This window comes from Miniopterus schreibersii, assembly GCF_964146895.1.
Source record: "Miniopterus schreibersii genome assembly, chromosome: 8".
NCBI classification, from domain to species: Eukaryota; Metazoa; Chordata; class Mammalia; order Chiroptera; family Miniopteridae; genus Miniopterus; species Miniopterus schreibersii.
The window spans coordinates 71,901,527-71,914,372 of NC_138109.1; the positions used below are offsets into that span (position 1 = coordinate 71,901,527).

Below are 12,846 nucleotides of genomic sequence, written 5' to 3' on the forward strand. Positions count from 1 at the left end.
AGAGGACATCATAAAAAGCCACCAAAAAGAAAAAAAAGGCAGGTGAAAATTACAGAAGTGTGTAGAGCCAAGGAGTTGGAACATAAAGTCTGAAGCATCAGGTAAAAAGAAAGGAGGGTAGAGAGATGGGGTGAGGAAGTGGGAGGGAGTCCGGTCCTGGAGGTCATGCCACAGGTCATGTCACACTAAGAGCTTCAACCTGACCCTCAAGACAATGAGGAGCCACCGCAAAGCTTTAAAGAAAGGAACAACTGGTGACTGCCAGCCTGCCTGAGAGTTCACCACTGCTGGACTCTGGGAAGCAAAGGTCCCTGGTGCCTTTTCCCACAACATTCCTAGAATCTAGACTGAAGAATCTTTCGAAATACGAAAAAAGTTGAATTTTTAAAATCAGCTCCCTAAATGTCTACATAAGATCTATTTAAATAAAAACCACATCTTGTGGTATTTTGTTTCTCACTTATAGACAACAGAGCATTTAAAAAAGAACCATTTTTCTTTTTCTGTGTATCTCTGTGGTGGACTTTTAAAAAGTATGTATAAGTATGTGTATTGTTTTCCACACATATTTAATTAGTTTTATTATCTGTAAACTTAATAAAGCATCTCCGGAAGGGTATATAAGAAAGCTATATTAGACATTGATGGAGTGCAAAATTTAAAAATTTCAAACCTGGTAAATTTATTTCCTGGTGGTGGTGTTTTTAAGCTAACTTCTAAAATTGTTTTAAAAATAGGGACAGATAGCCCTAGCTGGCTAGCTCAGTTGGTTAAAGCGTCGTTCAGATACACCAAAGTTTTGGATTCGATCTCCGGTCAAAACACATACAAGAATCAACCAATGAATGCATAAATAAGTGGAACAACAAATTGATGTTTTTTCTCTCCCTCCCTCTCTCTCTCTCTAAAATTAATCAATAAAAAAAAAATAGAATAGATATAGGGACAGATATTCAGGGGGTAAAAAGCATTTTTTGAGAGATTGGAGTAGGGGGAAATTTGCTCAATATACCAAAATTATACTGAAATTAGCCCATTATACTAAACAGACACTAAATTTAATGCTCAACCACTCAAATCTTGAAACTGAAATTCCATGAGTCATGTCTGTCTGCTCACAGAGGTACACTCAGTACACAGAATAGTGCTTGGTACCACAGAAGGCTAAATACGGATTTGCTGATTGCCCAAAATATAAATGTCAAAATAGTCTATTATTTTTTGAAGACTTCTTTTCTATACAGTGTGAAGACAAATCCTTAACACACTTCATGAGCCGGGACTCAGGAAGCTGGCACAGAAGCCAGTGTGGGGAGTGGTGATCATTTCCAGCAAGGCCAGCCCTCCGTGACTCAAACTAGCACATTGGCCCACTCAGCCTCAGCATGCTGCCTTTCAACACACACACCCACTCACCCCCCACCCACCCACACACACACACCCTGCTAACCTTATTTCCAGCTTAAGTGGTGAGGTGGGGCTTCCTTCCACTGCCCTCCTCATTTCTCCCCACCCTTATCCTTCCTCCTTTCTGAGATTCTGCAGGGACTTAGCTTTGGATATACAGGAAAGACTAAATAATCATTCCTTCTCTTTCTGCTGGAGAGGGACAGCTCAAGCTGCAGGCCACACAAACCCAGCACCAGGTCCCCGCTTTGCCTTAAAGATGAGCACAGGAAGCCAGTCTCTCTAAGCCTTTCTTTCTTCATTGGTACATGAGGATAACAATAGTCATTTCTTATAATTAAAAGAAATGATGTAGAACATCACATATCTGGCACAAACTGTTATCAACCAGAACAGAATTAGATGCCACATATATAATATTTACATGTGTTATAAATAATAAACAATATGGATGCACACTCACTGCACTGTGATAAACGTTGGTTCACACCCCCTCCTACAAGTCTTCATGATCTGACAATTTAGTATCTCTGAAAATAAACTGCTCCGAGGATGTCTCTGTCCCCAGTCATCTTGCTGGACCTCTTTCTGCTTCTTTCTCTGAGTAGATTTCTATGCCCAGCCACTCTTGTTTAGCTCTTAGGAATGCTGAGTTATTGGGCGCCTAATAACTGCTGTGAGTGTACTTCAGACATGAACATAGTTTCAAACAGCACTCAGATGCCCCAACAATAACGATACTACATGTAAGAGCAAGATCTTCCAAGCACCGCAGGCGTAGGGCCACCCTCACACAGGGCTGGCACCACAGCCATGCTGGCACAATAGTGGAAACTACTGTTGGGACATCACCTGGAAAACGTATGCAGGTCACACAGATAATCCCAGAAAACATATGGGAGACAGAATTTTGAAAAGAAACCCAGTCCTGAATCAAAGACAGAGTTTAGTACTGGGGGGGTTTTTTTGCCTTCAGTTGCCTGACATTGGACCCCTTTCCAAATTATCAAAAACAACAGAAAAGACTTCAAAGCATATAAACACAAGAGGCTGCAAAGTGGAATTTCTGATAAAAATCCGTGAGTTTGAAATTAGGAATTTACTTTGGATCAACTCCAGCTAGAATCTCTCTCTGTATGTTTTATCTCTGCTACCCATTCTTCTAGGCAACAAAATATCAGACTAGATTTATTAAACCAAATCAGTTGAGACCAGAGTATTGGTCCAGGTCTTAGACTGCAGACATTTAAGAGGGAGTGATAATTTGTGAACTAACCAAAGAGAATTCAAAGATTCTGAAAACAGCCTCATGAACCTTGAGCAATGACTTTGAGCATCAGTGTAATATTGGGTAACATCCTATTTCAACTCCGAAGTTCTAGAATGCTTATGAAGAACATGTCTTATTATGCTAGAGCTGTGCTTATCGAGGACTACGAAAAGCATCCATTCAAAAGACCGAGCTGAAAATCGCCAACTATGAGATACAGCATCAAAGGTAGTTTGCCAGAGCTCCTGTGGCTCGGCATGTTTCCTAGATCACTGTAGTGCACGTAGCTGTAAAACAACAGAGCTGGCACTAAACTGTCACTAAAAAGCAACCAGACTAATAGCTTTCTAAGCATTTAAATTTTTTTTCAAATAATTTCAAATGAGTCAGTTCTCTAGAGGAGCTGAATGGCAGCAAACTCAATCTATGAATAAAAAATGGTAACAGAAATTGGTACCTACTTGGAATCCTATTAAGCGTCACCCAGAAATGTTCATCAGGACTATAGGTATCTTTTGACCATTGTAGTAGATCAATGGCCCTTTTGTCCTGAAAGACAAAGTTGACAAACTCTCTGGTGAGGGCCACATAGGCAGTGCCAAAGTAAATCGTCAGCTGATGTGGAGGAGAGGTTTTCAAAACATTAGTGTTTTTCACAAAAGAGCCATCTTTGCCTATGTGCTCTCGGTGGACATACTTAGTCCGTCCAATGGCATGAGCTGGGGGCAGCACCCCTGGGGTAATGTTTTTCCCTTTAAATCCTTTCAGATACTGAACTATTTCCTTGTTGGTTTTCAGGGGGAAATCTTGCCCACAGGTGTTGATGGCGTACTTCCAGGGGACCTCCGAGGCCACCAGGTCTCTCAGGCAGTTCAGGTCGGCCTGGAGCCTGGAAATTCCCGCGTAGACCACGGGCTCGATCTTTGAAGCAATAAAGGCATTTGGGAAGCAGCTCAGTAACTGCCACACAGATTTCTTGAACTCTGCTGCAGCTTTTTCATCCACATGAACGCAGTAGACATTCTGGGGCATGTAGATAGCCCTGAAGAGCCTTTCAAAGGTATGGAATTCTTTGTGGATGACCATGACATACGCCAAAGGGAACGCCACTTCTTCCTCCGACAGGGGCCTTGTGATGTAGTGGTTCTGGATCAGGTAGTCCTTGCAAGGGACACTTCCCAAAGGTGATGTCAGCGTGTTCTCCCAGAGAAAAGTGGACTTGTCTTCTAAGGCGTCCTCACAGGCACTTATCACAGAATACCTTTCACTGGAACCATTCAGCCTCCTCTTGGGCAGGCTTAACCAGCTGTTGTAACGGATCACAAAAATAACCACACTGAGCACGGTGAAAGCAAAAAGGTAGTACCTCCAATAGTTCATTATTTTCACTTCCTTGAGCCAGGAATCTCTCCCCAGGGGCTGAGAAATGATCAGTCCCTGAAGCTCCAAGTACGAAGAGGCTGAATGGACTTCCTCTGGCAGTCTTGAATTTCGACAGCTTCTCAAACAGCGTCTCCTTCAATCCTCACTGATTCTCTGCTTCAGTATCGCCTCCGTCCCCTGGCGGTGGCGGGAGGGGACCTGCTTCTCCAACACGCACTGGTCTCGGCCCTGCCCGCTGGATGCCAGCGGCTGGCAGAGCGCAGAGCGGAGTGGAGCGCTCAGCCCAGCCCAGCCCAGCCCGGCGCAGCCGGCGCCCGGCCTCCGGGAAGCCCTCCCCCTTTGCATATGAAATGCAAGCCGTGGCTCCCAGCAAATTACCTTCGGAGAAGGAGGGACGGGTCCTTTGCACCGGGGCTGGGCTTCTCACGCTTCCCGGCAGCCCCCCTCCCTCCACTCCCTTCCGATCTCATCTCCCTTCTCTCCTCACACTTTCCCTGCGTTTCAGAACGAGTGGTTCTCCTCTTTCGGGTCAGCCCTGTAACCCGCAACCTGCAACCTGCTAGCAGGCCTTGGAAACCACAGCGTTCAGGACCAGTGCTCTGGTTTATATCTTTTCCCGTTTCTTGGCCACCTCTTTTCATTTCAGTGTTATCTCTGCCTCTGAGCACACACAGGCACAGATAAGGGAAAAAGGCACTTGCAACGGGGCTAAGTATTATCAGCATCAAGACGATCAGCAGCAAAACGTCTGGGGAGAGGCAGGTGTTTGCCGGATTAAATCAGACGGTTTCTGATGGTGTCACATAGCATATATATGTGTGTGCAGGCGTTGGGAAATGGGAAACGAGGATTGCACTGCTGCGGGCATGGGGTGGGAGCAGAAGGAACCTAGGAGAGACTTGAAACATTAAAGGGTCGGTGTGGATGACATCAATGAAATGAACACACCTCAGTCTGCCTGCCAGAGAGAAAGGTGATAGTCACTGTTCCCAGAGAGCAAAAGTAGTTGGTTCCCATTTCACAAAGAGCTTCAGATAACTCCTGTTGTTGACACGGTATTATCTACAATATGTACAGTGACTAGCCACTGGGTCTCTTCATAAGCCTGACGTGTTGAGATTTGCGCGCATTTCCGAGGACTCAAAGGATTCTACTTCCCACCCAACACCCTCTCCCACTTCCTCACTCTGAAGAAGGAACAAAGTCTTCTGGGCTGCAGCTAAATTCCTGGAAGTATGGGTCAGTGAAATTCAGGGGAGCCAGGAAGAGAAGCCCAGCAGGTCTGGTCACATAGAGGGGTTCTCAGAGCTCACGGGTGCCAGGTGCCTCCAGCGCTCAGCAAGTGTGGATTGAGCGCTGAGCATTGGTGCCGGTGGTAAGGATGCCTCTGGGGAAAGTAACCAGACCAACTAAAGATAAGCGGTGGCAGTCCCTGCAGTCTCCCAGCTATCCTGCCTGTCTGGGCATGGTGTGGCAATTGAAGCAGTTGCCCTGTTAGGAAAACATCTGGTGTACAAAACAACACTCTCCCTGCCCCTTCTTATCCCACACCTCCGCATAACTTTCTGCGATCCCCTGGACAAATGAATGGCCACAGTAGCATGGATGTGATGGATATTGATTTAGAGATAGACCCAAAGAGTTGGCAGGGATCTTAAAAACCATCTAATACAACCCTTTATTTTACAGATGAGAAAACTAAGGCCAATGCAAATTTTTCTTTTCTTAAGTCATTCGGCTGGATAGAAGCCAGTGTTTTAGTTCTGCAGTTCCCTGGTCCAGATGCTGAAACCAGTCTAATTGGCTTCAAATCCCAGCTGGTCACTGACCGGCTGTGCGACCAGGGTAAAGTTACTTAGCCTCTCTAAGCACCAGGTTGTTAGTTGGAAAAGAGCAGCGGTTGCTGTTTCACATGGTTAAGAACCCTGGATGAGATGGCTCATATTCAGGGTGTATGTGTACGTTCACATATGCTCAATAAGCACTAGCAATTTTTGTTGTTGTCAGTTTTCTTTGGAAAAATATCCATTATTTCTGACCCTGCTGATGAACAGATATTTTGATTTCTGTTCTTATTAATGGAACAGAAGAACGCTTACCTTCTTAAGGCTTTCCAGTGGGTTGAGATGGGTGTTCCCACTCAAAAAGAGTGAAGGTTAAATTTCACATTTCACACTTTTCCTTCCTCACCGCTATCCCCTCCCCCCCAGGGGAGGGGAGGTGGAGTGAGATTGTAGGAATGTGGTCAGATAAAGGGAAGAACTGAAGAGTCCATTTTGATGCTATCACTTTCCTTCATTCTTACTAGAGCCACACCCTTCTCTGCAGCACACATCCTTGGCAGGACCTGTGAAGAGCAGGAGGGGGCGGCAGTGGGGGGAAGTGAGGCAAAGGGCTTTCAATGCAGGTTCAGGCGTTCGCTCCCCCCCCCTTTCCCTTGAGCCTTGGTCCTACAGTAGCGAGCTCTGGGGGATGCCAGTGCAAAGTGAACCCAGTGTTCTGGCCATCACTGTTCTGGCCACCATGGCCAGAAGAACACCTAAGGAACTAACAGTAAAGGTAGAAAAAGATCCCTATTGTACAGGACAAGGCCTGACAAGCTAGCCCAAGAATTACCGCTCCCCCTGAAGTCCTTCAGAAAAACAAAACAAACCAGTCACACCCCGGTCAAGCATAACCCCATTACTCATTGTAAGACATTGTGTTTAAATCATCCCTTTTATGTTACTAAGGGTCCCCCCTTGTTTCATGTTACAAAAGCTGACAACCTAACAAATTATCAAATTATTAGAAGCCCCTTTACCGTAGTTGCCTTTGTAGTTACTGAGTATAAAATGTGGGAAGAACATTTTAGGGTCGGGACTGCAGTTCGGCTCTTACATGGGTGAGACGCTGCAACTATAGCCGCTGGCCAGCTAATAAAGGCTCCAAAAATCCAAACATAAACTCTGGTGGTCGTCTGTTGCGGGTCACACCAGAACACTCGGCAAATCTTTAATCACGACTGAGTCAAAGCACATTGCAGGTGGGAGTGTAACATGACTTATAGTTCAAAACAGCAGTACCCAAAAATAAAAAATAAAAATTCTACAGTTTGTCCTGCCTTATTTACAATGGTTTGGATGAACAGCCCGAGGTTAGCATGTGATGCCTTTTTAGTAATTGGCCTGACAAGAGGTTTGTTTTGCCTGGTACCTGTGATAACTGAACAGGCATTGTCTTCCTGGAAAAATTGGGTGGGCTCAGCTCTTAACTTCCAACCAGGACATTATTTCTACTCCTTTCACTTTACTTGCTTAACATACTGAAAAGTGAGGTCAAGTGGACATTTTGTATCATTTCCTGCCTCTCTCTGCCCCAGGGTAACCTTTATCATCACAAACAAGGACAAAGACAGCAACTAATAACACAGAGTCAGCTCCGATCAATGTTAAAACCAAAGGCCAGGCTGTCTGGGGGCTTGCTGAGAACCCGGTGGGATCTTTTTCCCTTACAGTCGCTTAGCTCTCATTAACCTTCAGTGAGCTGTGCATCTACCACAGCTGGGCGATCACAGGCGAACTCGCACGCTGGCTCTTGGGGACAGGGTAGAATCCTGGCCTGACTTGTTCCCAAGTCCTTATAGCTCTCTACCTCAGATTGCTTCTCTTGGCATAATTATTGGCTACTGAATCAAGGCAGTGCTTCTGATGGGTCCTCTCATCTCTATCGACTTTACACCATTCTGCTCCCCATCTGAGGTTTTGGTTGCGTCAGTCTGGCCACCTCAAACACTCTGGCCATAAGCGAGAGACAGAAAGTAAATAAAAGATCTCCCAGCAACCAAAACAATGATCACATGCTGTAGGCTGGATTCACACACTCAAATGTGTACAGGCAGGCAGATAAGATAAAAAGTAAGTGAAGCTGGTTGGAGGGGACGAAAAACAGGGCTAGTGAGTTCACAAGTGGCAGCTAATGCTTGGCCATGGTGTCATGGATGTGGAGGAAGAGTGGGGACCCTAGTGAAGAGCTCTGCCCACCTAAAGCACGCAGCTCCCTCTCAACCTTAGAGATTAATCCATGCTGCACCATGAACCCCATGTTCAACATCTCTGGGTTTAAGCACCAAAGGTTTAAACATGTCTTGAGGTTTAGCCAACTAACTCTTAGTTTAGGCGCAACCTTAAACTTTCTCAGACCTATACAGGTAAGAAGTCACAGATTAGAAGAGAGATGCAGAACTGGTGGACTCCGGCTCCTTATTGTCAGCAGTAGGTGATAGGCTGGGAATGAAGTAGGTCCCAAAAAAACTCCACAAGCAAATCAGCGCAAGGTCATTCAATGACAAGATGACAAGCATTTATTTCTACAGCTGACTGACCATTTTATTACCGTTGATCAGTATCTCTAGCATTTGTAACTGTCAAATAAGTTAACATCTATGCAAGGGCTGGAAGACTCAATCAGTGCAAACACTGGGCCAACCAGACCTTCTTTGAAAACAGAGTCCTAACATTTAGTGAAACAGAAATATAAATGTATTAATAGATCTCTTCTACATATATCCTGCATATTCTATTTTAAAAGACATTTCTGAAATGTTTATTCAAAATAGTCGTTCTTTAACAAACCATTTTGTGCACAAAAGGGTTGTCTAGAAAATTCACAATTATGGCAAAAATTTTTCCTAAAAATTGTTAGGCAAATATGTGTACCACGTGATTCTACCTCAGTCATCAGCACTTCTGTAGTAAATATTTTAGGCTTGTGGACCATTTCATTTCTTAGGCCACCACTCAAGTCTGCAACTGAAGCTTGAAAGTAGCCAGGACATAAGAGATTCCAAGATGGCAGTGGATTGAGTGGAAGCTACACAGACACTCTCCCAGGACCAAATTGGAACTGCAACTAAAATATAGAAAAACCATCCTAAAAAGTCAACTGAAGACAAGCTGGAGAGCACCCTCATAACCAAGGCCATAAAGCAGAGACCACGTAGAGACTGGTAGGAAGTGCAGAGGCACGAGAGGGCTGGCTGGGCTCCCACAGGCAGCAGCTGAGGTTCCAGAGGGACATCTCAGCTGTGGGGGGTTCCCACTGAGAACTCTGGGACCTAAACCCCAGGCTGGGCTCCTCATCAAAAAGCACCAGAACTGAGCACCAGAACATAACATCTGGCTGTGAAAAGTAGTGGGGTTTCTGTCTTCAAGGGAGAGTCAGCAGGATATGCAGGCATCCTCTTAAAGAGCCAATGTAAAAATTTTCGTGTGCTGCCACTCACCCTGGGCTCTGGCAGAAGGAGGGCAGAGTGGACTAGAGCTGTGTCAGGAGAATCCAGGAGTGCTGGCCCTGCTTATAGAGCTCGGAGGATGGCCATCTGGATTCCTGTGTTGAGTCACTCCCCCATACTGCAGAGGACATCTTTCTCAGGCAGACCTTTATCATCAAAGCAGCTTTTGCCTGGGGGCGGGGGGGGGGGAGCAATTGTCCCACCCTGTTCAAAAATCTCTTACCCCATCCTGTGGTGTTTACTCTTTTCGGTGGTCTACAGCCTGAGGCTCATTAAGAGACTAAGAATAACAATCAGCCTGCAGGCAGAGGGGGACCTTTGGGTGTTTTGAGTCTTTGCCTGATCTGCTTCTGGACCCAGGCCTTGGAGAAGCAGACCTTGATGGGCATCTTGGTCCTTTCTAAATGCACTCAGCTCCAGCAGAGGGAGCCACAAGCTGTGGATCACTGATAGCTCCAAACAAGGTACCCAAAGCCAATCACAAATAGCATCTGACACTGGCCTGCACCAGAGACCCCCCAAAAATACTAGGAGTCATAGCAGATCTACCTAACACATAGACACGTAACCCAAACAGATAGCCAAAATGGGGAGATTTTTTTAAAAAGCCCCAAATGAAAGAACAAGAGAATTCTCCAAAGGAGAGATAAATGAAATAGAGATAAGCAATCTTTCAGATATAGAGTTCAGAAAAATGACTGTAACGATGCTCAACAGCATGAGAAAAGAAATGGAAAGCATGAAGGAAATTAAGAATGACAGCCCGGGGTGGTTTTGCTCAGTGGTTAGAGTATAGGCCTGTGGACTGGAGGGTCCCAAGTTCGATTCTGGCCAAGGGCATGTACCACAGTTGCAAGCTCAATCCCTGGCCTGGCTGAGGCGTGTGCTGGAGGCAACCAATTGATGTGTTTCTGTCACATTGATGTTTTTCTCTCTCCCTTCCCCTTCTACTCTCTTTGAAAGCAATGAAAAAAATATCTTCAGGTGAGGATTTAAAAAAAAGAAATTAAGAATGACATAGCAGAAATAAAGAATACATTGGAAGGGATAAACAGTAGATTAGTGGAAGCTGAGGATCAGATCAGCAAATTAGAAGACAGGGTAGAAAAAAGCACTCAATCAGAGACCTGAAAAGAAAAAGCAAAAAAAACCCCAGGAGGATAGTTTAAGGGAGCTGTGGGACAATGTGAAATGTAACAATATTTGCATCATAGGGGTGCCAGAAGGAGAAGGAAGTCAGCAAGGGGTAGAGAACCTGTTTGAAGAAATAATGGCAGAAGACTTCCCTATCCTGGTGAAGCAAAAAGTCACACAAGTTCAGGAGGCACAGAGAATTCCAAGCAGGAAGAGCCCAAAGAGGCCCACGCCCAGACACATCATAATTAAAATGCCCAACATTCAAGACAAAGAATCTTAAAGGCAGTAAGAGAAAAGAAAGCTGTTACCTACAAAGGAGCTCCCATAAGGCTGACTTCTCATTCAGAAACTCTACAGGCCAGAAGGGAATGGCATGAAGTATTCACGGTAATGCAAAGCAAGGATCTGAAACCAAGGCTACTCTATCCGGCAAAGCTCTCATTCAAAGTAGATGGTGAAATAAAGAGCTTCTCAGACAAAAAAGGGCTAAAGGAGTTTATCACCACCAAAGCAGCATTGCAGGAAATGTTAAAGGGACTGCTGTAATTAGAAGTAGAATGCTTGGTAAAGCTGTCCTGTAAAGCTGTCCGGACCAGGGCTTTTGTTTGCTGGGAGTTTTCTGATTACTGCTTCAGTTTCATCAGTTGTTATTGGCCTATTCAGGTTTTCTGATTCTTCGTGATTCAGTTTTACATGATCTCACTCATATGTGGAATCTAATGAACAAAAGAGACTGAGGAACAAAACAGATCCAGAGACACAGAAGCATGGAACAGACTGACGAATCTCCGAGTGAAGGCCTTGGAGGGGTTGAATGGAGGGAAAAAAAGGGGGCATCTGTAATACTTTCAATAATAAACATAAATTTTTTTTAAGTTTAAAAAAGAAAAGGAAGTAGCCAGAACCATATGTGGCCGTGTCCCTGCTGAAAAAATTGCTTGTGGACATTAGTGCCTCAATGTCATATCATTTTCATGCCATGAAATAGTCTTCTTTTTATCTTTTTCCCAACCATGTAAAAATGTAAAATCATTCTTAGCTTGTGGGCAGTATAAAAATAAGCCAGGTTGAACCCACAGGCTGTATGTTTTTTGCTGATCTCTGGTCTAGATTATCATCATGTTCCTCTGGGCCTAAATTTTGCAATATTGGCATCTTCGCAATCACCTATCTTTTCTGTCTTTCCTGATGAAGAAATGTGCAACGAGGGGAAATAGTGCCGGTGATCCCTACGTAACCGCCTGGTTTACAGGGCAGAGCATTGGACTATATGGGTTTCTTTTCTTCTCTAAAGTGGAGATGGTAAGAGCAGCGACCTCACAGAGTTCTTAAGAGGTTTAAATAGGTTAGTACATTAAAAGGACTTAGAACAATGCCTTGCACATAAAAAGTACTCAACAAATCTTAAGGCATCTCTCTCTGTTGCCAAATTCAGCTTATCTTTCAACAACAAAGATAATTTTTTTTTTAAGTTTTAAAAAAAGAAAAAGAGACGTAGCCAGGACCATATGTGGCTGTGTCCGTCCATCCCCCCCCCTCCCCCCAAGTAAGTTTAGTGAAGACAGCTGTGCTTGGGGGCTGCTTCTGCCTCTCCCCTCGGACCAGGGAACCGCCTTTCATTCTTTCATTCAGCTGCAGGCTGTGGGGCCTGTTCTCTCCACCTGCACTGTGGTTCCCTCTCCCGAGGGTCAGCGGGTCAGTGCACCCGCAGAAGCTGACGGCAGACAGTTTGCAACAGAGTGGTTAAGACAAGGCTTTGATGCAGGATATATTGTCTGGCTCTGCTGCTTACGGTGTGACCCTGAGAACATTTCTTGGGACCGCTGTACCTTGCTTAGCTCCCCACTTTAAAAAAGTAGTTTCATCTATACGATTTATAAGTTTAAACACACACAGGCGCGCACACATGCACACACGTAGTTTGTAGTCTACCCAGGTGGTGGTGTTCTGGCCATCACTGCTCTGGCCACCATGGCCAGAAGAACACCTAAGGAACTAACAGTAAAGGTAGAAAAAGATCCCTACTGTACAGGACAAGGCCTGACAAGCTAGCCCAATAATTACTGCTCCCCCTGAAGTCCTTCAGAAAAACAAAACAAACCAGTCACACCCCGGTCAAGCATAACCCCATTACTCATTGTAAGACATTGTGTTTAAATCATCCCTTTTATGTTACTAAAGGTCCCTCCCTTGTTTCATGTTACAGAAGCTGACAACCTAACAAATTGTCAAATTATTAGAAGCCCCTTTACCGTAGTTGCCTTTGTAGTTACTGAGTATAAAATGTGGGAAGAACTGAGGGTCGGGGCTGCAGTTCGGCTCTTACGTGGGCGAGACGCTGCAACTGTAGCCGCTGGCCAGCTAATAAAGGCCCCAA

At 44.9% G+C, this 12,846-nt stretch overlaps 1 protein-coding gene across 4 annotated transcripts in view; it reads right to left on the reverse strand.

Annotated features, from left to right (window-relative positions):
• The window catches only part of GCNT2 (glucosaminyl (N-acetyl) transferase 2 (I blood group)), an 87,148-nt gene that overhangs the window by 34,178 nt on the left and 40,124 nt on the right, over positions 1–12,846 (reverse strand). Inside the window, exon 1 of one of the 4 annotated variants that reach the window (XM_081144722.1) lies at positions 3,139–4,637. The exons of the other annotated variants lie outside the window; for them this stretch is intronic. Within the exon in view, the coding sequence (XP_081000848.1) occupies positions 3,139–4,057 (919 nt within the window). The 5' untranslated portion in view covers positions 4,058–4,637. Of the gene's footprint in view, positions 1–3,138; positions 4,638–12,846 lie in introns of those variants that run through there. 4 annotated transcript variants of the gene reach the window in all.